Source organism: Molossus molossus, unplaced genomic scaffold (genome assembly GCF_014108415.1).
Source record: "Molossus molossus isolate mMolMol1 unplaced genomic scaffold, mMolMol1.p scaffold_m16_p_1, whole genome shotgun sequence".
Taxonomy (NCBI): domain Eukaryota; kingdom Metazoa; phylum Chordata; class Mammalia; order Chiroptera; family Molossidae; genus Molossus; species Molossus molossus.
In genome coordinates this window covers 213,532,831-213,557,365 of record NW_023425344.1, presented here as the reverse complement: position 1 = coordinate 213,557,365, position 24,535 = coordinate 213,532,831, and the positions used below count along the sequence as shown (strand labels likewise).

At 39.1% G+C, this 24,535-nt stretch overlaps 1 protein-coding gene across 3 annotated transcripts in view; it reads right to left on the bottom strand.

Moving 5' to 3' along the window:
- The window catches only part of KIAA0586 (KIAA0586 ortholog), a 123,279-nt gene that overhangs the window by 5,243 nt on the left and 93,501 nt on the right, over positions 1–24,535 (bottom strand). For 2 of the 3 annotated variants that reach the window (XM_036257189.1, XM_036257196.1), the window contains exon 30: positions 4,230–4,295. The exons of the other annotated variant lie outside the window; for it this stretch is intronic. In XM_036257189.1, the coding sequence (XP_036113082.1) occupies positions 4,230–4,295 (66 nt within the window). The remainder of the gene's footprint in view (positions 1–4,229; positions 4,296–24,535) is intronic. 3 annotated transcript variants of the gene reach the window in all.

Genomic DNA, 24,535 nt, shown 5'->3' with positions numbered 1-24,535 from the left:
ATGCGTACAAAGTAGTTTGTCTAGTGCTGGCACACAGAACAGATGAGCTCTTTCTAGTAGCGTCTTTTACTTTTCTGTAGCTGCAAAGGCACTTTCTCAAGAGGCAATGACCCTCAGGGTCGGCCACCAAAGGTAGTGGACTTCAGAAAGGATAAGACTTTCATGGAAATGTGCTGAGAAAAACCCCAAATCTCTAGAAGGCCTCCAAATAATTATGCTACTTTTAACTCTAGTATTGTTTTCACAATGAATTATGTGAATAAAATGCACTATTTTATCTAAAAGTGTTGCTTAATATACATTTTGGGAAAACCTGTTTTAAGTCACAGTTTTAAGATTTTTTTTTTATTATTAATATTTTTTTATTTTTATCCTCACCCGAGGACATTTTTCCTTTTTTTTTTTTTTGAGATAGAGTGGGAGGGACACAGAGGGAGAGAGAGAGAAACATCGAAGTGAAAGGGACACATTGAATGGCTGCCACCCGCACAACCCAACCAGGGCCGGGGACAAACTGCAACCGAGGTACATGCCCTTAGCGGGAACTGAACCCTGGTCTCTCTGGACCGCAGGCCGATGCTCTAACCGCTGAGCCAAACCGGCCAGGGCCACAGTTTAAAGAATTTTTAAGAGAGAAATTTTTAGATGCAAAATATTTTTTTTTTAAGCATCATTTTCATTATTCCTGTTAATAGGCAAAAAGAGTAACTAACATTCCTATCCAGTTATGGTCCTCACAGAGTTTAATTTTTCTTAACAAAAGATAAACTATCTTAACAAATCGTCAGTAAAGCAAACATACATTTTCTACCTATATTAAATACAGTAGGATGCTTTTGAATTTGACTTTTAAAATTTCCCCAGTCATGTCATTACTCTATGACGTAATTGTTTCAACAGCTGTTTTCAGGGTGTTTTGTTGTTTGTTTTCACAGAGACCATTCCTTGATTCAGTGGGTGTGCAGTGCACCATTTAACCCGGCACACACTGAAGCTGGGATGTCACCGAGTGAGACCGTGTGTCTGAGGCTTCCGAAGATGTACTTTAATATATTTTGTAGACATTTGAAATTCAAATTTTTTTGGCTTTCAAAGTATTTAAAATTGAGCCCTGGCCAGTTTGGCTTGGCAGTTAGAGTGTTGGTCCGCGGACCATTGAGTCATGGTTCGATTCCGGTCAAGGGCACGGACCTTGGTTGCAGTTGGGCCCTGGCCCTGGTTGGGGTCATACAGGAGGCAACCAATCGATGTCTCTCTCTCACATCAATGTTTCTGTTTCTCTCTTCCTCTCTCTCTCCCTTCCACTCTATCTGAAGATAAACTGAAAAATATCCTTGGGTGAGGATTTAAAAAAAAATTTTTAATTCATTAAGAAATTTTATGTTTTCTGTTCTTTGATATTGGATTTATAAGACTAAGAAATAGAAAAGCTAAAACAAACTTATTCTAAGTAATATAAAGATTTTTAATGTCCATTTAACATTTTGCCTGTATATTGTCAATATATTTTTTAAAATATACATAACTTTCTAAAAGGATTTTAGATTTGGATAATCCAATTTCATCAGTGGGTCTTACATTCTGACTCTACTCTTCAAACACTTGGTAACCAATGATTATATCTCTGTTATTTGCAAACTTAGAGAAATTCAAACAAAGCAGTCTCTCCTAAAACAAAAGAAGACAAGCAAATAACTGCACATAACACGAGCCATATATATGAATCTGTGGTATTCTTCTATGAGACGAGAATAGATAAAAGTATTTTAAATTGCCTGGATTTGGGGTTTTCTACATGCAGATAAAGACTGGTTTCTTATAAATCACATTTTAAAAAAAATTAAAAGAAAACAAGTGCAATAATTTTTTTTTCTTTTTAATCCTCACCTGAGGATATGTTTACTGGTTTTAGAGAGAGGGGACGGGAGAGATAAAGAGAGAAACATCAATGTGAAAGAAAAACATCGGTCAGTTGCCTCCCATATGCACCTCAACCGGGGATTGAACCCAAAACCTAGGTATGTGCCCTGACTGGGAATCAAACCCATAATCTTTTGGTATACAGGATGATGCTCCAACCAACTGAGCCACCTCTTAACCCCGACTTCATGGATGAGTAACCAGGGATCTGTGAATACCCTGAAATATTGTGCAAATTATTTTCATATAAGTACAGCTGAGGAGGGAGACAGATGGTCATAGCCACTGATGTCTTAAAGGAGTCTGTAGCCCTCAAATACTCAAGAATCACAGACCTGAAGGATACGACAGCCCCGAGTTGTTTTTTCAGAAGTAATGGTGAAATACAGGAATTCCTCTCCCGTTAACTGTGGATGCCTTATTTAACAAAGGCAACTCTGCTGTGGCACTTACCAAAGTGCACTGCAGTTATTTCCCTGTCACTTCCACAAGACAGTATATTCCTTACAAACATGGACGGGGACCTACAGGCATTGTCTTCTGAGTGACCAGTACAGCAGGTATACAATACATATCTATATTATCATTATTTGCTTGTGGGTCTGTTGCTCCTGTTAAATATGGGCTACTGGCTGGTTTGGCTCAGCGGTTAGAGCGTCGGCCTGCAGTCCAGAGAGACCCGGGTTCGGTTCCCGCTAAGGGCACGTGCCTCGGTTGCAGTTTGTCCCCGGCTCTGGTTGGGTCGTGCGGGTGGCGACCACTCGATGTGTCCCTTTCGCATCAATGTTTCTCTCTCTCTCTCTCCCTCCCACTCTATCTGAACAAAATATCAAAAAAAAAAAAAAAAAAAAAAAAAAATATATATATATATATATATATATATACACACACACACACACACACACACACACACACACACACACATATATATATGGGCTACACGAGGGCAGCGACTTTATTTATCTCTGCATTCTACAAAGTTGTAGCATAATGCCAGGCACACAATGGGGCCTTGAAATGATTGCTGAACCAAACTAACTGGTTTCTACCTCGAATCTCTGGTTCCATGTGACTAACAGCTTGCTTAGGTTCTCGCTGACCAGCTCCTGCCTTTAAAATCAGCCTGAGTCCCAGCAGCGCAGCAGCGCAGTTGCTTCCCAAGGTCTATGGCAATGTAACAGATTCCATCCGTGTTTCCTGTCCACCTTGGATGCATCTACTCTTGCTTTAATTTCTTGTTCAAGCAGCTGCTAAACGATCCTGCTATATTCAGTTCTCCTCACATAATTAACCCAGCCTTGCAGATTTTGTAACATTATAGCTTCAGTGCTGGAGGATAAATACTCCACGTCTTGATGAAGAAGGTGCCTTGGTCATTTGATGTTTAGTATGTAATATTTTATCTGCCTCTGCTTTCCAGAATTAGTCATTATTAAACATTTCTTTCCTTGCTTTCATGTTTAAAAGTGATTTAATGTGTTACTATAGTCTCATCCCCAAATATGTTTAGGCATAAATCCTATTACATTTTTTAAGTTTACTATTGCTTCTGTTTTTCTGAGTTAATAAATGCTTATTTTAAAATTTATAATTTAAGATAAAATTCTTCCTATAGAAAGAATAAATGTATCAGCACCTGTAAAAACAACTCCAATTCTTTTTCCTCTAAAAAGCAATAGTTAATGTGAAAGATTTGTTTCTTCTTATGCCAGGTTCCAGCTGCTTCACTTTGTTTAAAACTGACTTCAAAGTTTAAACACTGTCCTGTCCCAACAAATAACCTCCCCCAGATGGAATTATCTCAAGTACTATCCTCAGAGCTCTGAATAAGACACCTGCAGCCTTTTACTTCAACATTTTATAAACTTTCTAAAGGGAAATGATAAATTTTTTTGTCCCCTAACTTCCGGAGAGTTGAGTTGAGTGCCTGAAGGGAGTCCTATACCTGGGGAGAGTTTATAGATATTTTAGTTAAATAAAAAATTGGGCGTGCTCTCCCTTTTAGGGAGCATACTTGCGCCTTTCCCTTCACCCCCACCCCGCCTCAGGGGCTTTACCTTTGCCTTTCTCTCTCCTAAACTCCAAGGGCCCTTCTGCTTCTGTAACTTGTTTCCTGAGCCCACACAGCCTAGCTGGCTCACTTCTACTACCTCTGCAACTTTCTAAATACACTTTCTCTTATAATTTGAAAATAAATCTGGAATTACTATCTCTACCATGTTGATTATTATTATAGAAAGAAATTGCAGGGAAATGAAAAAAATCTGAATAGCTCCTAAGTCCAACAACTTTTAAAGTAAAAATCGTACCTGTAAACACAGATGCAAGGTACAGGCTGGGCTCAATTTGTGTCCGATCCGTATCACCTGGTGAAGCTACAGTTAAAAATTTTGTTTGCACAAGAAAATCAGTTAAGCATAGAAATCATGATTCATTTCTATTCACTAAAAAGAACACAAACCAAATGTACTCCCCACAGTTGCTCTCATAAAATCAGGTAAACAGAAGCCTGATCTAGTGGCCTTAATATAAAGAAGGAAGTTAAACAGCTGGATTTTAATGATTGTCTATAAAATAATACTTTACCTAATAGATTATTATCTTTATGCATCAAAGATTAGGAAAAGGGGGAAGCAAAGGATCAGGAGAGAATTGGCAATTTGCATTAAGTAAAAGAAACCCATGGACCATTTCTCCCAAGGTTAAAAGTTTTCACAGATTTTTTAACTTAAGGATTTAACATTACAAAAAGTTTAGAATTTCCCTTCTCTCTAGACCAGCCTGGGGCATACTGCCCAACACAATCTCTATGAAACAACGAATAAAGCTGTCGGGGAGCACAGAAGAGCCCTAAACTGTTAAACTAAAGCCAAACTTTATTAAAGTGAAATAGGCTGGGGAAACTCTCTTTATGGTTAGAAAATTCTGAGGCAGAGAAATGTTAAGTAACTGGAGAAAGAAACCTGCAGTACATATAATTCTCAGGCCAAAGGCATTAGCTCCTGTTGATTGAATGCTGTCAACTTGTGCTCTGAAAATAATCAATAACTGCCAATAACCATTGCTTCTAACAAATCCATAGGGCAGTATGATTAGGAATAAAGTCATCATATGGTACAATCAGTATTTTCTGATTTTCTCTAAGGTAAAAGTCAGTCATCTGTCAAGCTTCCTTTATTTCACAAAAATTTCAGGTGGATTTCAAAGAAGATAATTAAATGAATGTCATTTTAAGCACTGCATAGTTCATTAAACTAAGCAATATAGTCTCACTGAAGAAAAACATTCATGTTAAATTACTATAGTTATACTATAGGACACAGAAATATTAAATGTTTAGAAATTAAAATGCAATACAGTTCAACAAAAAAATAAAAGCTTAAAAAGAAGTTTTAGAAGAAAATAGTTTTATAAAGTAAGATTATGCGCAAACACAGTTTACTTATATATTGATAATCTGCAAATAGATTAAAATTGAACATCCAACTTTGATATTGTTTTTAAAAAATCTTTAAGATCATTAAAAGTGCTCACTATGATGCGACTATTAGACACTACCTACGGCTGTCACCTCCCAGTCTTCCTCTAAGTTTCTGGGAGTTAGGGACAGTTGTTCCTGCCTGGCCACTCCAGCTTATTAGAGCCACCTTTCAGACCCTATAGGCACCTACAGTACAACACAAAAACAGGTATCAGGACCACCTGAGAGGCCCCTTCCACTGAAGAGCCATTTGTTTGTAGCAAGTAAAATGAAGTAGCAGTCTTCTGAGGTGGATGCCTCTCAGCCCAGAATTCACGTTTATCTACTGTGTTGTGGTAAGAAGTCACGAATATCATTCCTTTTCATACTAAACAAAATTGGGTGGAAACTAAGGAAAAGGAAGCCTACCTTGGGTCTATGTAAGGTTCAACTTAAAAACTGTAAGTACCATTCATGTACCCATTAGTATACTAGGTGTTGTGAAGACTGCAAAGAAGGGTAGAGCATTGTCTCAATCCTCTTTCATTGTTAGGACAAAACTAACAGAGCAGAATGAGAGTAGTCAGCAATCTTCAACTTAATGCTCCTGCTGCACCTAAAATATAAGGGATTTTAAAGGCTAACACCTGATTGAGTTCTCTGCCTTTTAATATTATATTGCTTCTAACTGCTAATGTTTCCACTTATCTAACTTGAATTCCATGCTTGGTAATTTTTCTTTTCCTCGTCTTGTTCTGTTTTACTCTCTGTAGGAAGGTGCTATTGGATGGCTCTGCATAAAGGAGTTGTGAAACCTTTTCTAAAGCAGTGATTTTCATCAGAAGCTTGGGGTAGAGAGAAGGGAAAGTCTAAACCACTTTGGGGGCTTTTTCAGACTAACAAGGGTTCTCTTCTATTCTGACAGGCTGATACTCTGGGTGTGTTCCCAAAGGGAATTGCTGCTACAGTGAAACACTCTTCTAAATTCATAAAAACCTAAATGTGGATTTTATGCACTCCACTTTCTTTGCAATAAACAAATAAAGCAGGTTTCATTTAAAAAATAAATTTTAACTAAAAAAAAGACAACTATTTTATTACTCCAAATCAAACCACATTTTAGTCATCTCTTTATAATGAACAAAATTGTATTAGTAAAAACATCTAAACTGAAGTAATATACAAAATCTGTTATTATTTTTAGGTCTTCACTAAACCACTTCATAGGTTGAAGTAAAATTATTGTAATTTTACTTAAAGGATAAGAAAATAAATATTTTCCCTCCATTTTACTGCTTCATTTTCCCCAAGATTCAGTTCTTTGCATATAGTTCCTCAAGAAACATCCAGCTGACCAATGCTTCTGAAACCTTTATGTCAAATAGATATACCACTCTGTGATCCTTTTTATAAAGTTTATTTTTTATTAAAAACTTTTTTTTCCTTTATTGATTTCAGAGAGAGAGGAAATGAGAGAGGGAGAGATAGAAACATTGATTGGCCGCCTCCCGCACACCCCCTACTGGGGATCGCGCCCACAACCTGGGCAGTATCCTGGCCGGGAATCAAACTGGTGACCTCTTGGTGCATGGGTCGATGCTCAACCACTGAACACACTGGCCAGACCACTCTGTGATCTTTTACAGATCTGTTATCTATTCTATACTGTGGTATATAAAATAAAAAATTGCAAGTAAATGACAACTGAACACTGTATTAGCTGTATGCTAGCGGCTAAGAGCACAAACTCAGAAGCTAAGCTGCCTGAATGCAACTCGCAGTGCCAACGCGAACTAGCGGTAAGACCTGAAAGAAATACTACCACTTTGTGCTTCAATTTCTCCTTCTATTTCACAGGTTTCTTATGATCATTAACAGAGATGATATACGTAACTAACTTAGAGCAGTGCCTACATGGGAGGCACGCAATAAATGGTAGTTCTATTAATATTTAGCCTGTGGTTATATTCTAATGTTTCCCGATCAACAACAAAAAATCACTCTTGTTAGGCAATCTTTTCAAAGTATTAATTTTGACAGAGAGACCTTTTGTTTAAAAAAGAAAAAGAAAAGATACTGAGCACACATTATAGCAGTAGAACTACAACAGATCTCAGAGATTATCTTATCCTTACCAATAAGGAAATCAAGATTCGGAGGGGTTACTGACAAAGACATCAATGTCACAAACTAGTAGCAGGAACTAAAACCCACGGCATTCATTAGCTCTTCCCTCCTCCCAACTTCGCCCTGCTCTTCTCCTGTGTTGTGTCTTCAGGTACTGAGACCTTTAAGAACAATCAGAAATGATCTCTGATACTTTAAAAAAATTATTAAGGAAGGAAATACAATGTTTAAGAGCATAGCCTTTGCTTTCAGAGTTGGACTTGGTTGACTCCCAGTTCTGTCATTTATTTATTTGTTATGTGATCTTGGGCAACATATGTAAGTAACCTCTCTGAGCCTCAGGTTCTCACATGTAAAATGAGAATATTACCTAACTAATTGGGTTGATTAAAGATCTCAGAAGAGTGTATTACATCTGAAAGTATACATAGATGCTAGCTATTACGTATTATTGTTGCTGCTATTATAAACATAAATAAAATTCACCTCCAATAGCCTAACAATATAAAAAGCTACTATGTCAATATCAGTGGCTATTGTCATTTATTCTTCTAACAAGTAGCTACCTCATAATTCTCACTTGCTGGAATTGAGGTTTACTGGAGCGGTGAGTACTGGGCTCCGCAGGCGAGGATTAAAGTAGCAAACACAACCTACACTCTGGCCAACACAATCTGAAAACTGCTTATCAAGTTTGTTGGTTCTTAGACTACCTCATCCTGTTGTTCAAAACTGAAGAAATCTAATACTCATTAGTATTTAAGTCAAAGGATAAGAAGAGAAAATATCTAAATATTTGATCTACAAACGTCTATGAAAATGCAGAGTGGATAATACAAACAAAAATTAAATAATAAATTACCTATGAATATAATTTATCCGTTTACTTTGACCACAAAAGGCAAATGTGTTGACCTTTATTTAAATGTTTAAAAACACCAGCAAATAAAAACAAGCAATCTGGGGCTTGGAAGCAGGGTGCAGGGAGGGGAAAGAGGTCGCTGCCGAGAGCACCTTCAGCGAGGGCACAGGGACTGGGTGGGCCGGGGGCCCACGCCTCTTCTCAACACTTGCCTTCTTTCCACACTTCAGGCCTTTTATTTTATTTCATTATTATTATTATATTTTATCCTCACCCGAGGACATTTTTGCATTCATCTTCAGATAGAGTGTGAGGGAGGGAGGGAGGACGAGAGAGAGAGAAACACTGACGTGAGAGAGACACATCGAGTGACTGCCACCCACACGACCTCAACCAAAGCCAGGGACAAACTGCAACTGAGGTACATGCCCTTAGCGGGAACCGAACCCAGGACTCTCCGGTCCACAGGCCAATGCTCTAACCACTGAGCCAAACCAGTCAGGGCATTCAGGCCTTTTATTTTAGCAGGAACCGAACCCGGGTTTCTCTGGACCGCAGGCCGATGCTCCAACTGCTGAGCCAAACCGGCCAGGGCCAGGCCTTTTATTTTAAATGGTCATTCAAAGTCTTGTTGCTATATGGTACTAATTAAAAAATTTTTTTTCCTTTACTGATTTTATAGAGAGAGGAAGTGAGAGGGAGGGAGAGATAGAAACACTGATGAGAGAGAACACTGATTGGTCGCCTCCTACACTGGGGATTTGGCCCACAACCTAGGCATGTGCCCTGACCAGGAAATCGAACCGGTGACCTCTAGGTGCATGGGGTCAATGCTCAACCACTGAGCCACACTGGCCGGACTATATGGTACTAATTTAAAAGCAATTCGTATTGTAGTATTTAAAAAACTGGTATTTAAAAAGATAGGAACCTGGGCCTCACAATTTTCTTTTTTGGTTTAAAAGTTTATCTTCTAATACTATCTTTAGTAAGAATCACTAGTACAGCAATACTTACATCTGTAAATTGTTATATTATTGCTTTACAAATTCTTTATGCATTATTTCTTAAAACTGTATAGTACTATAAAGATGTTAACTGTAGCCATGGCCGGTTTGGCTCAGCGGTTAAAGCGTCGGCCTGCGGTCCGGAGAGACCAGGGTTCGGTTCCCACTGGGGGCATGTACCTCGGTTGCAGTTTGTCCCCGGCTCTGGTTGGTCGTGCGGGTGGCAGCCACTCGATGTGTACCCTTCACGTCGATGTTTCTCTCTCTCTCTCTCTCTCTCTTCCTCTCTCTCTGAACAAAAAAAATGGAAAAATGTCCTCGGGTGAGGATAAAAAAAGATGTTAACTGCAGGGGACTTCTGGTCAAGATGGCGGTGCAGGTAAAAGCAGTATCATCTCCTCACACAACCACATCAAAATTACAGCTAAACTACAGAACAACCACTAAACTACAGAACAACACCCTGGCCAGTTTGGCTCAGCAGTTGAGCGTTGGCATGCGGACCAGAGAGTCCCAGGTTCGGTTCCTGCCGGGGCCATGTACCACAAAAACAAACAAACAAATACAGAACAACCATCATTCAAAATCACTTGATATCAAGCTGAATGGAAGTCCTACAACTACAAAATTAAAAAGCAGCCACACTGAGACTGGCAGGAGGGGCGGGGGTGTGACAGGCTGCTCCCACACTCATGTGTGGCGGATAAAAATCAGGAGGAACACATCGGCTGGGAAGGTCTCTGTGAAGAGTGATGGGTCCCCGTCCCACACCAGGCCCCCAGCTCAGAGTTCCAGTGCCAGGAAGAGAATCTCTATAACTTCTGGCTGGAAAAACCAGCTGGAACTGAGGCTCAGGGAGGCTGAGGCTGCTGGAGCCCCAGGCAGCTCCTCTTAAAGGGCCCGCGTACAAACTTACTCGGACTTGCACTCTTCAGGCTCCAGCATGGGGGAGGCAGCTCGAAAGGCACCAGAGACAAACGGGGAAGAACTGAGCTGTTTGGTATTGGGGCGAGAAATGGAGAGGCAGCTTTCTCCCAGACAGACCTGCAGGCGGATGCTGTTGTTCCTTTGGTGAGCCCTTCCCTGGGGCGGCAGACAGCTGCCATATCTGGGACTCCAGCAACCTGGCTCACACTGTTTGCCCCGCCCTGGTGATTCCCTGAGGCCCCACCCCACCCAACTTTCAGGCCCACCCAAGCTGTTTCCAGTGGCTTTACCATAGGAATGGCCTGTCTTGGCTCCTGTTTCAGAGTGTCTTAAAAATCTCTCAAACAAGCAGCATCTGGTCTCAGTGAGCTCTATACCTCTCACTAAGTGGCCCCAGGCCTGGCACTAGGAGCAGCCAGTCTTGGTTCACAATTTGGTTTTGACTGGGCACCTCAAAACCCAGCACAAGAAGCAGCCATCTGCTGATCACTTTGTAGCTTGTGCCTGGTGGCCCTGGGTAGAACACAGTCAGTGGCTGACCTTGCCCCAGAGCCAGCACACCCAGTGGACAGCTTCAGACCACGTCGGAGCACCACCACCCAACCTGCTCCACAAGTGACTCAGTGGGTACCAGAGCCCTGAGAAGTAAGTCTTGCTCTGTGTGGTGGGCCCCTGCACAGCTGATCCTCCAATGCAGTCAGAGGTCAGTGGTCAGTGGGCACAGCCAGTCCTTGAAGCTGATCAACCTAAGTAAATTCCTCCCATTAACATGCCAACAGCAATCAAGACTCAATTACAACAGAAGGGTGTACAGTCCACACTAGGGGTGCACCTTGAGTGTCTAGCTGGGAGACCAGGGAGGCTGTGCCACTGGACCCTACAGGACACCTACTATAATAGGCCACCCTAGGCAGCCTGGAAGACATAGCAACTCTACCTAATACATAGAAACAAACACAGGGAGGCAGCCAAAATGAGGAGACAAAGAAATATGTCCTAAATGAAAGAACAGAACAAAACTCCAGGAAAAGAACTCAATGAAATAGAGATAAACAACCTAACAGATGCAGAGTTACAAACACTGCTTATAAGGACGCTCAGTGAACTTAGCGAGGGCCTCAAGAGCATAAAAAAGGAGCAGTCAGAAATGAAGGATGCACTGTCAGAAATTAAGGAAGCACTAACTGAAATAATAATTTACAAAGAATCAATAGTAGAGTAGGTAAAGCCAAGAAGCAAACCATCCATTTGGAATATAAAAAACACACCCAATCAGAACAGCAAAAAGAAAAAAAGAATTAAAAAAAAAAAAAATGAGGATAATGTAAGGAGCCTCTCAGACAACTTCAAGGATACCAACATTCGCATCGTGGGGGTGCCAGAAGGAGAAGAGAGCGCACAAGAAATTGAAAACCTGTAACGACAGAAAACTTCTCTAACTTGGTGAAGGAAACAGATATACAAGTTCAAGAAGCAGAGAGAGTCCCAAACAAGATGAACCCCAAGAGGCCCACACCAAGACACATCATAATCAAAATGCCAAAGGTTCAAGACAAAGAGAGAATCTTAAAAGGAGCAAGAAAAAGCAGTTAGTTACCTACAAGGGAGCTTCCATAAGACTGTCAGCTGATTTCTCAAAAGAAACTTTGCAGGCCAGAAGGGAGTGGCAAGAAATATTCAAAGTGATGAAAAGCAAGAACCTACAACCAAGATTACTCTATCCTGCAAAGCTATCATTTAGCATCGATGGACATATAAAGAGTGTCCCAGATAAGAAAAAACTAAAGGAGTTCATCACCACCAAACCAATATTATATGAAATGTTAAAGGGTCTTCTTGAAGAAAAAGAAGATAAAAAATATGAACAATAAAATGGCAATAAATACATATCTATCAACAATTGGATCTATAAACAAAATGAACAAGCATAACAGAAACATAGATACAGAGAATGTTTTGTTGGTTGCCAGATGGGAGGGGGCTGGGAAAATGGGTGAGAAAGGTGAAGGGATTAAGAAGTACAAATTGGTTGTTAGACTGACAAACCTCAAAGAAAATGGGGTGGGTGGGAAGAGATCAACCAAAGAATTTATATGCATATATGCATAACCAATGGACACAGACAACAGGGTGGGGAAAGGGGGGGGGGTCAATACGGGAAAAAGGAGGGACATCTGTAATACATTAAATAATAAAGAAAAGTTGAAAGGAAAAAAAAAAGATGTTAATTGCAAAATAAGGATATAAAGACAAAGGCCCCCAAACATGAAATTTTAAAACCACAAAACAAGAGATTTTAAATGGATGATGTCCATAATTTGAAATAAAATCTAATAAGTAGAAATCTAAAATTTAGTAACATTCAGAATAGCTGAATCATTTATACTAATTTGAGTTCACTGACAAAAAAGTAGTTTATACATATCAAAGTAGTTAAAAATAATTTTTAAAAGTTAATATTTTTAAAACTAATTAAAGTTACTCATTGGCTCCCTATCTGATAGGTATACCACCCTCTCCAGTAACAGCATTTTCAGAAACAGTATCTTGGCAGCATAAAAGCTTATATTCAACTGTCACGAAGCTGATTGATAATTCAGAAAACAGATGACCCACCTGTCCTGAATGCAAGTGATAATTTATTTGAATAGTGTAGATTTAATTATTAAAGCTCACTTAGAACCATTTAAGTACTTGAATGTACTGCTAGGTGGTTATGACAAAGAGAGTTCCTGCCTTTTAGGGGCAGGAATGTCCAGAGGGACATTCCAGCATTAAAATTTGGTTGAGAGCTGAGAGACTCGATGTTTTAGTAGACAACTTTATCTACAGTGCACTTCCTGTGGGTTGAACAGCCCGTGACACAAGCTACTAAAATAAATTCCTCTCAGATGATTCTTTATAAAAGCATGCCACGATGGTTTGAAACTAAGAGAATCTTTAAAAAATACAATAGGTTTGCCTCGTGAGAGAAGCCTTACATTCCACATGATTTCATCTATTCGAAGTACAGAAACAAGAGAACCAGCCTACGCTGTTAGAAGTCAGAACAGTGGTTAAGCTGGCGGGGGTGCAGGCTGTGACGGAAAGGGAACACCAGGGCGCTTCAGGGGTGTGGCGATGCTCTGTTGCTTGAGCTGGCTATGAGTTACAAAAGTAGCTCCGTTTTTGAAAATTCAGCTATAACCACTTATGAAATGTGTACTTCTCTGTATGTATATTACATTTCCATAAAAAGATAATATTGAAAAAAAAACACAATAGATTATAGTTTCAGTGATTAAAAGGTGATTTTTTTATAGTTCTGAAGTGTTTTCCAATGATTGAAATAGATAAATAACTCACCTGACTTATTATGTAGCCTTTAATATCAAGTGAATGGTTACTGCTAAGTCATAGGCCCAACTGCTGACTACGAAGACAAATTCCTTCCTATTTCTTTTCTTAAAATCATGAAATATCGGTGAGCTGAAATTACTCAGAAGCAGGAGGTGAGTTTTTGTTGTTGCTCTAGTTTGACACTCACAGGACTTGCTACTTAGGATATACCTGATGCTCTGCAACAATTAGCTGCTCACTTAAATTAAAAGCACAAACTAATATTTTAACTAATCTTGAAAGAATTTTATTAAACATAATATTATAAAGCATATTTGCAAACTATTAATACATTCTATAAAAGACATTTAATTCCTTACTTTTGGTGCAAAGAAAAATTTGCTCCTTCAGTTCACATCTATAAAAAGCAATGATATCATAGCTATATTTACACTCAACTTTAACTCTTACTCAACAATAACCCTATAACTTTCATTACAGGAGGCCACAATTGTTAGATTATCACATTCTTATAAATGACATTTGATAGCAAACAAAGGTGAAGGCAAAGTAACTCCTAATAGTTACCAAACAGTTTGAATCTAAGTGCCTCTATAATTTACACACACATAATCCAATTTCTGAGATGGAAATCCTTCCTAAATATAAAAACTTCATTCAAATTATGGCCTGTGACTATCACTAAAAATACACTGTACTATTTGTGTAGTCTTTACGGTGGATTTTTCCCTATCTAGCCATTCCTAACTAAATTTAGAAGCAAAAGTTAAATGTGACATAGTGACCAGTTCAGTTCACCAAGGCCAGATCTGGTAACTTTTGAAAAAGAGTGAAAGAATGAAAAATGAGCTTTCAAATACAGGAAGCCACTAGAAAATAAGAACACCACCATTCCATATCCTAACATTAGAGCTTTAAAGATTTTCTATTGAATAGTGAGTTTCGGGGTGAGGGGGTGGGGACGTGGGGGTGGATTTCTGTTCACTGTACACACGACACCAGTGGGAATTAGGGCCAGTGCAAGTTCTACGTTACCATTACTCTGGGTAATGGCTCCAAGCTGTGAGGCACAGCTGTAGGGGCCCTGCCAGCAAGGCCGCGCAGCTCTGCTTTGATAGCGTGGGGCCCTGAAGTGTCAGGATATAGAGAAGGCAGCAGTTGTTGGCTGTGAAAACAGTCTGATACAAACCAGATGGGAACTTACTAGATGGGCAACACAAAGGAAAACAATTGGCTCATTCAACAAAGTCAGGCCCCTGCCCCAGAGAATTCACAGAAGACAATAACAGTCACCCAGAGTTGATGCAAACAAGAAACAGCCATGTGGTTACAGTTTAAAGAATTGTTTTTCCTCAGACTAAACAAAGTTTTGATTTCTAATTCTTGTGTTCATTAATTGTAGTTTGGTGCCCAGGCCTTTTGCCAAAGACAAATATTTCATTTATACAATATACACTTTTGTGACACCAAGAAAAATATATGGGGACATGGAAACTAATTTGGTGCTGCCTCCTGTAAAGTGCTATGAACATAAGCTAAGCTATTTTGGGAAACTGGAAAATTTAGAAAATGATTGATCATGCTGACACAGTAATTAGAAAATATCCAACATAATATTTCCAGGACTTCCTATGTCTGATTTGTTTTAATGTAGGCAGAATGACATGAAAGGCAATAATCACAAGTTCCTTGGAACGACATTTCCACCTAAATGATTTTTTTTACTTCATTAGGCAGGACAGTATGACTGCAACTATTCTCATAAGAAAAAAGTGCCATGGTTCTCCACAGCCTTACTGTGTGAGGCTCATCACTACAAAATGCCTTTCCACTCTGAGCTCAAAGTGTAACAAAGACTAACAATTACATTTTACAATAACTTTCGACAGTAGCGTTTCACTTAAAGACTTTTGTAGGTATGTATTCCACAAGAGAGTAATTTGTTTTACTATTTTAAAGGATAGTAAACAGCATTCTAGCCTAAAATCATTCACAGGTAATTGAATTTCTTCAACTGGAAACCCCCATACATGTTGGGCCTCTGCATTTATTACTAATGTAAAAATGCACCCAAGAAAGCCTTAAATTTGTAATCACCATTCTTAGGGCATGCCTAAGGAGTCCACCAAAGAAACGCTGAAAATAAAAGCATTTTCATACACACATAGTATTTGAACATACTTTATAATTAAGTGATCCTGTTTTGTTTTGTTTTTATAATAATAAGTAAATGATAATTATTTAGGTTAAAAGAGAAGACATATATCTGTGGAGCTGTGAAAATTATTGTGGTCCACAAGGCACAACTCAGGTTTCCCAATTTGCATTTCCTGCGTTATCCAGATTATCTCCACTGACTCTTCCCACCCTAAACCCCGAGGATGAACACTTACATCTTTCCTGTTGTTTTAGATCTTTCACCCCTTGCAAGATAATTCTGAAGTAAACCAGAGAAGCAGAAAAGGAGTGACAACGTGGTGTGTAGGTTGACGCACACGTAAGCACTTCCCGCCACTGGTATGTGCCCTCTGCACTCAGCTGCCCATGCACACTCACACACACTTTTTAAAAGTCTGAATTAACTTGAGGCAACAGTACTGAATGAGCATTTTGACTAACTGTAATCATCAAATCCAAGAAATCAGTTTCTGCTATTATAAGCTGAATTACCATGTAAAAACTGGGAAAAAAAAAATTTAAGTATTATTTATTGAAGTCTTGCATAAGAATTAAGAATAAACCCATCAGCCCTGGCCGGTTTGGCTCAGCGGTTAGAGCGTCGGCCTGCGGTCCTGAGAGACCCGGGTTCGGTTCCCGCTAAGGGCACGTACCTCGGTTGCAGTTTGTCCCCGGCCCTGGTCGGTTGTGCGGGTGGCAGCCACTCGATGTGTTCCTTTCGCATCGATGTTTCTCTCTCTCTCTCTGTTCCTCTCTCTCCCTCCCTCTCTACCTGAACAAAAAATGGAAAAATGATGATTTCAGAGAATAAGACAAGGGCCAGATCATGCAGAACCTTTTAGGTCACAGTGAGGAGTCTGGACTTTATCCTGGTACAAAAAGAAGTCTTTGGAGGATTTTGGGCAAGGAGTCATGTGGTCTGATTCATATTTTTAAAAGATCACTCTTGATTTGAGTAGGTAAGAGAAAACAGGGGATCAAAAATGAACATAGCCCTGGCTGGTTTGGCTCAGCAGTTAGAGCGTCAACCTGCAGTCCAGAGAGACCCGGGTTTGGTTCTCACTGAGGGCACGTAGCTCGGTTGCGGTTTGTCCCTGGCCCTGGTTGGGTCGTGTGGGAGGCAGCCACTCGATGTGTCCCTTTCACGTCGATGTTTCTCTCTTTCTCTTCCTCTCCCTCCCTCCCACTCTATCTGAACAAAGGATAGAAAAATGTCCTCAGATAAGGATTAAAAAAAAAAATGAATATAGGTGCCCTGGCTGGTTTGGCTCAGCAGTTAGAGCGTGGGTCCTCGGCCAAAGAGCCTCAGGTTCAATTCCAGTCAAGGGCATGTACCTCAATTGCGGTTCATCCCCAGCTCAGGATGGGGTCGTGCGGGAGGCCACCAGTTGATGTGGCACATCAATGTTTCTCTGTCTTTCTCTCTCCCTCCATCCCATCTATCTAATGATAAACAGAAAAATATCCTCATGTGAGGAATAAAAAAAAGAAAAATGAATATAGGAAGACCAGGTGAGAAATTTCTCAGGATAATATTAAGGTTGAAGGATATTATGCTTTAAAAAGCAACTGCACAGCCGGGCCGGTGTGGCTCACTGGTTGAGCGTCAACCCATGCACCAAGAGGTCACCGGTTCGATTCCTGATCAGGGCACATGGCCATGTTGTGGGCCCGGTCCCCAGTGGGGGGGCATGCAGGAGGCTGCCAATCAATGTTCTCTCTCATTGATGTTATTCTCTCTCCCTCTAAAATCAATAGAGAAAAAACATATATATATTTTTATTCCTCACCTGCTTATTATCAGATAGAGTGAGAGGGAGGGAGAGAGAGACACAGAGAGAAACAATGTGATAGAGCCACATCGACTGGTTGCTTCCTGCGCGACCTGAGCAGGGCCGAGGACGAACCACAACCGAGGTACGTGCTCTTGACTGGAATCAAACCTACAACTCATTGGTCTGTGAGCCGACGCTCTAACTACTGAGCCACACTGGCCAGGGCGAGAAAATTTTTTTTAAGAAAGCAACTGCACAACTACAGAAGGTAGAAAACTTAGTTTGATATCAAGCCACTGAAATAAATCTTGGTCAGTTTTATTAGAATACTAAAAACCACAGTATCAAGCAACATTTTTAACAATGTCTGTGGACACTAAGACAATCAGAGTAGTGAGGTTCCTTAACCTGTGAGCCTCTGTTTTCTCATTGGTATGATACAAACAACAATCATAAAAAACATCTTTCCATACAAGTTGGCTGTGAAAATGAAAGCTACAATATGTGAGAGGTTCTTTGTCAGCTATAAAGCATTTGACAAATGATGGGTTTCATCACTGTAGGTTTGGGGGAAGAAAAAGATCTATCATACTTGGCAGTAACTGTGTTCCTGAGGAGAGCATGATCATACCAGTAAAGAGCTTAAAAAAAGGGTGTAAAACAAGAAAAAGAGCATCAGCTTTGCACTCAGGTAGTAGAGGCCTGAATCCCAAATTTTCTAGCTTCCAGAAACTTCTCTCTTTAAAAATGAGACTAAAACTACCTCCACGGCATGGTATTGCAAGAAATAAATGAGATAACAGCACAGAGTGCTTAGCAATGCTTCAGTAAGTGGAAACGTGTTAAGATTATGATTGTGTCCAGGGCACAGAAATGCTGGGGGTGGGGTTGGGGGTGTTAAAGACGAATAAGTCATTTTCAGTTGGAAGCTCAGTAAGGACTCAGAAAGAGAGCTGAATTGTGAAGAATAAGAAGTGTGTGGACATATGGACACGGGAAAAGAGGAAACTCCAGGTGGAAGGTAACATGTAAGGCACTGAGACTTGAAGTACAGTGCGTGGAGAGGGCTCAATTTATATCCACAGAACTGAACTGGATTGATTGTACATTATATCGAATGTGCCAATAAAAATAAGTTTTGAGCTGACGGTTCCTTCCTCTCTGACATCTAAAAATTAAAATTTTAGAACAAGAGTTTTTCTGTCAAGTACTTGAGAGTCATTAGCATATACACTATCTTCTTTTTCTGTTTTTAGTTAGCAATTAATTACAAAGTGTAAATGTTCCAGATTTTTAGCTTGAATGGAATGCATTCTTAAATAAACACCTAAATATCCAACTTGTATTATATTGAAAATATAATGTGTTTTTTTTTTTTATCCTCACCCGAGGATATTTTTCCATTTTGTACAGATAGAGTGGGAGGGAGAGAGAGGAAGAGAGAGAGAGAAACATCGACGTGAAGGGACATATCGAGTGGCTGCCACCCGCACGACCAACCCGCAGGGCCGGGGACAAACTGCAACCAAGGTACGTGCCCTTAGCGGGAACCGAACCCGGGTCTCTCCAGACCACAGGCCGACGCTCTAACCGCTGAGCCAAACCGGCCAGGGCTGAAAATATAATGTATTATAAAAATATAGCAAACCATCTCTTTCTGAAGTGTTAAATATAAGAAAAAGATATGAGTAAATATATGTAATGTACTTGGTGCCACACTTAAACACTTTTTAATAATGAAAACTTTTGTACATACCCCAATAATAAACTTTTAGTACGAGAAAATTCATGACAAAAAAAGTATTATAAACTCAGTAATATATTTTTAAAATATTTTTTTTCTTTATTGATTTTAAAGAGAGAGAACATCGATCAGCCGCCTCCTGCATGCCCCCCACTGGGGACTGGGCCCACAACCTGGGCATGTGCCCTGACCGGGAATCAAACCAGCGACCTCTTGGTGCGTGGGTCGACGCTCAACCACTGAGCCACACTGACTGGGCAAACTCAGTAATATTTAAGCCTGCTTCAATTAAGTATAATTTATCTTTGATAAACTCATATAGTTATATCACCACCAGTACAATCAAAATCTAGACCATTTCCATCATCTCAAAAAAGTTCCCTCCTGCCATTTGTAGTCAAACTCTCCTCTAACTCTTAGGAAACCACTGACCTGTTTGTTCTCCATACCTGTACTTTTGTTTTTTCCAAAATATCATAGAAGTGTATTTGTCTTATAAATACAGTATGTAGCCTTGTGAATCTGGCTTCTTTCACTTTATGTGATGCAGTAGTGTATATCAGCATTCCATTCCTTTTAACTACAGACGACTGCATGCCTTCGTATGGCTGTACGACAAGCTGTTTACCTATTTACCTGTAGAAGGACATCTTGATTGATTCCAGTTGTGGGTAATCATGAATAAAACTGCTAAAAAATATCTGAGTACAGGTTTTGTGGAACATAAATGTGCAGTTCTCTTGAGTGCTGCCTAGGAAATGGACTGCAGGGTTGTGTGGTAAATTTATATTTCATTTTATAAGAAACTGCCAAATTGGCCCTGGCCTGTGTAGCTCAGTGGTTAGAGTGTTGGCCTATGCACTGAAGGTTCAGGAATTGATTCCTGGTCAAGGGCACATACCTGGTTGCGGGTTTGATCCCCAGCCCTGGTCAGGTGGAGTACAGGAGGCAACCAATTGATGTGTCTCTCACATCAATGTTTCTCTCTCTCTCTCCTCCCCCCCACCCCCACCTTCCACTCTCTCTAGAAAAAAATCAGTGGAGAAAATATCCTCAGGTGAGGAGAAAGAAAGAAAGGAAGGAAGGAAGTTGCCTTCCACATGCACCCTGTCTTGGGAATTGAACCCTCAACCTTTCAGTGTATGGGATGATGTTGCAACCAACTTAAGCCACACCAAGCAGAGTTAAGAGTGCCTAATTTTTATTTGCATTTTCCCAATAACTAATTTTGTTGACATTTCCATGTGCTTATCTGCCAGCCATATGGCTTTTTTTGGTGAACTTTCTGTTCATATCTTTTACCCATTTTTAAAATTGGGTTGTTTATTTTCCTCCTATTGAGTTTTGTGAATTTTATATTCTGGTTATAAATTCTTAATCAAAAAGTGGTTTTGTAGCCTGGCCGGTGTGGCTCAGATGTTGCTGGTTCGATTCCCAGTCAGGGTACATGCCCGGGTTGTAGGCCAAATCCCTGGTGTGGGATATGCAGGAGCCAATCGATGATACTTCTCATCAATGTTTCTATCTCTCTCCCTCTCTCTCTAAAATCTATAAACAAAAAACAAAAAATGTGGTTTTGTAAATATTTTCTCCCAATCTGTAGTTTGTCAAACAGATGTCTTTATTTTTATAAAGTTCAAGTAATCAATATATTATTTTATGGACTATAATTTTTAATATCTTAAAAATCTTTGTTCAACCAAAGGTCACAAAATTTTTCCTATATTTTCTTCTAGAAGTTTTGTACTTTTAGACTTTACATCTGGATTTAGGATCCACATATATGTATTTGCGAGATATGGGTTGAGGTTCAATTTTTGCATATAGATGACCACTTGTCTCAATACCACTTGTTGAAAACATTATCCTTTCTCCATTAAACTCTTTGCCATTTGTGAAAAATCAGTTGCTTATACACGTGTGGACTATTTTTGGACTCTATTCTATTCTATTGACCTATTTGTTAATCTTTATGCCAATACTACACTATCTTGATTACTGTAGCTTTATAATAAGTTTTGGAGTCATAGAGTATAAATCCTCCTATTTTTCTAAGTTATTTGGGTTAATATCCAAAATATATAAAGAACCCAAACAACTCCAAACAAACAATCCAATTAAAAATGGGCAGAGGACCTGAACAGACACTTCTCCCAAGAAGTGTCTTACAAATGGCCAACAGATATATAAAAAGATGCTCAACTTCACTAGTTATTAAGGAAATGCAAATCAAAACCACAATGAGATACCACCTCATACCTGTTAGAATGGCTATTACCAACAAGACAAGTAATAACAAGTGCTGGAGAGGTTGTGGAGAAGAGGGAACTCTCATTCACTGCAGGTGGGAATGTGGACTGGTACAGCCACTATGGAAATTAGTATGGCAGTTCCTCAAAAAATTAAGAATAGAGTTACCTTATGATTCATCAATCTCTCTTCTGTGTATCTACCCAAAAAACTTGAAAAAATTTATTTGCAAAGATATATGCACCCCTATGTTCATTGCAGCGCTATTCACAGTAGCTAAGACATGGAAACAACCAGAGGGACCTTTGAAAGATGACTGGATAAAGAAGATGTGGTACATATATACTACAGAATACTACTCATCCATAAGAAAAGATGAAATACTGGCATTTGTGATAACATGGATGGACCTTGAGAATACTATGCTAAGCAAAATAAGAACCATATGATTTCACTCGTATGTGGGATATAAAACTGAAACTCATACACACAGACAACAGTATGGTGGTTATCAGAGGGAAGGGAAGTGGGGAATAGTAGCAAAAGGTAAAGGGAGCCAAATATATGGTGACAGAAGATGATGTGAGAGAGACTGGGTGGTTGGTGGGCACACAATGCAATCTACAGATCAGGTATTATAGAAATCTACACTTGAAATCTATATAATCTTATTAACGAATGTCAACCCAATAACTTTAATTTAAAAATTAAATTAAATTAAATTTATTTTGGTTATTCTAGGCTCTCTGCTTTTCTAAACTAAATTTAGATTTCGTTTTATATTTTTAAATATAGCACTTTACAGGAGGCAGCACCAAATTAGTTTCCATGTCCCCATATATTTTTCTTGGTGTCACAAAAGTGTATATTGTATAAATGAAATATTTGTCTTTGGCAAAAGGCCTGGGCACCAAACTACAATTAATGAACACAAGAATTGGGGAGCTTTGACATCTTAATTTTGAGTTTTCTATACTGAAATACATTACCATCTATCCACTTAAGTCCTCTTTAATTTCTCTTGAGTGTTTTTGTAGTTTTTAGTGGACAAATCTTGCAAATATTTTATTAGATTTACACCTAAGTATTTAATGTTTCTGTTGCTATGATAACTTGTACATTTTTTGTTTTTTGTTTTGTTAATCCTCATTTGAGGATATTTTTCCATTAATTTTTAGATAGAGTGGAAGGGAAGATTGAGGGAGGGGAGAGAGAGAGAGAGAGAGAGAGACATTGATGTGAAGAGACACATCAATTGGTTGCCTCCTGCACAGCCCTGGTAGGGGATTGAACCTGCAACCCAGGTAAATGCCCTTGACCTGGAATAGAATCCATGACCCTTCTGTTCTAGGGTTGACACTCTAATCCTTGAGCAAAACAGGCCAGGGCTCCCTTGCAGTTTTAAATTACAATTTCCAATTCTCACTGCTATTGCAGAGAAATATCATTGATTTTTATATACTGACATTATACCCTTGACTTGATAAAGTCATTTATTAGTTTTAGAAGGATTTTTTTTTTATAAATGTTTTTGTATATATTTTTGGAGAGAAAGATAGAAACATCAATGTCAGAGGGAAACATCAATCGGTTGCCTCCTGCATATCCCCTACTGGGGACAGTGTCTGTAACCCAGGCATGTGCCCTGACCAGGAATTGAACTAGGACTTCACAGTCCATGGGATAACACTCAATCCACTGAGCCACACCAGCTGGGCTAGAAGGGTTTTTCAATAAGCCTTATGGTAGTTTCTACAGATAATCATGCATCCTCAAATAGTCGTAAGTTTACTTTTTCCTCTAGAATCTGTGTCTTTTACTTCTTTTCCTTGCATTAGTGCATTGGTTAGGACCACCAGTATGATTTTGAATAGAAGTAATGAAGCAAAGTTCATTTGCCTTGTTTCCAGTTTATTGGGAAAGCATTTAATTTTTCACCATCAAGTGCAATGTTGGCTATTGGTTTATTGTAAATATTCTTTATTATGTTGTCCTTCAATTCTTAGTTTTCTGAAATTTTAATCATGAATAGATGCTGAATAATGTCAAAAGCTTTTCTGCATTTATTAGATGATCACGTTTTTCTTCTTTGTTAATTTAAATTTTATTTTTCAATTAAAGTTTACATTCAATATAATTTTGTATTAGTTTCAAGTGTACAGCATAGTGGTTAGACAATCATACACTTTACTAAATGTTCCCCTGATATTTCTATTCATATGATGAATTACAATAATTTTTTAAGATGTTGAACCAATGTTGTTGTTTTTATCCTCTCACTTGAGGACATTTTTGCATCTATCTTCAGAGAGAGAGAGAGAGAGAGAGAGAGAGAGACATCGATGTGAGAGAGACACATCGAGTGGTCACCACCTACATGACCCCAACCGGGGCCGGGGACAAATTGCAACCCAGGTACGTGCCCTTAGCGGGAACCGAACCCGGGACTCTCCAGTCCACGTGCCGACGCTCTAACTCAGAGAGCCAAACCAGCCAGGACGAACCAATATTGTTTTACTGGAATAAACCCACTTGGTCATAATTTACTGTCTTTTTTATATATTATTGGATTCAATTAATATTTTGTGGAGAAATTTTGTGTGTATGTTCATAAGCGATATTTGTCTATATTCTTCTTTTCTGGTAATATCTTTGTTTGGTTTTGGTATCAGGTTAATACTGGGAATTATCTCCTATTTTCTCAGAGAGTTTGAATAGAATTAATATCATTTCTCCCTCAAATATTTGGTAGAATTCACCAGTGAAGTGATCTGAACCTGAACCTTTCTTTGTTGGAATGTATTAAACTAAGAATTCATTTTTCTTTAACAAATAAAAGATGACTTAAGTTATCAGTTTCTTCTCAAGTTAGAGTAGATAAAATTTTTCCGTTTTACCTATGTTGCCAAATTTATGAGCATAAAAGATTCTTAATATTGCCTTATA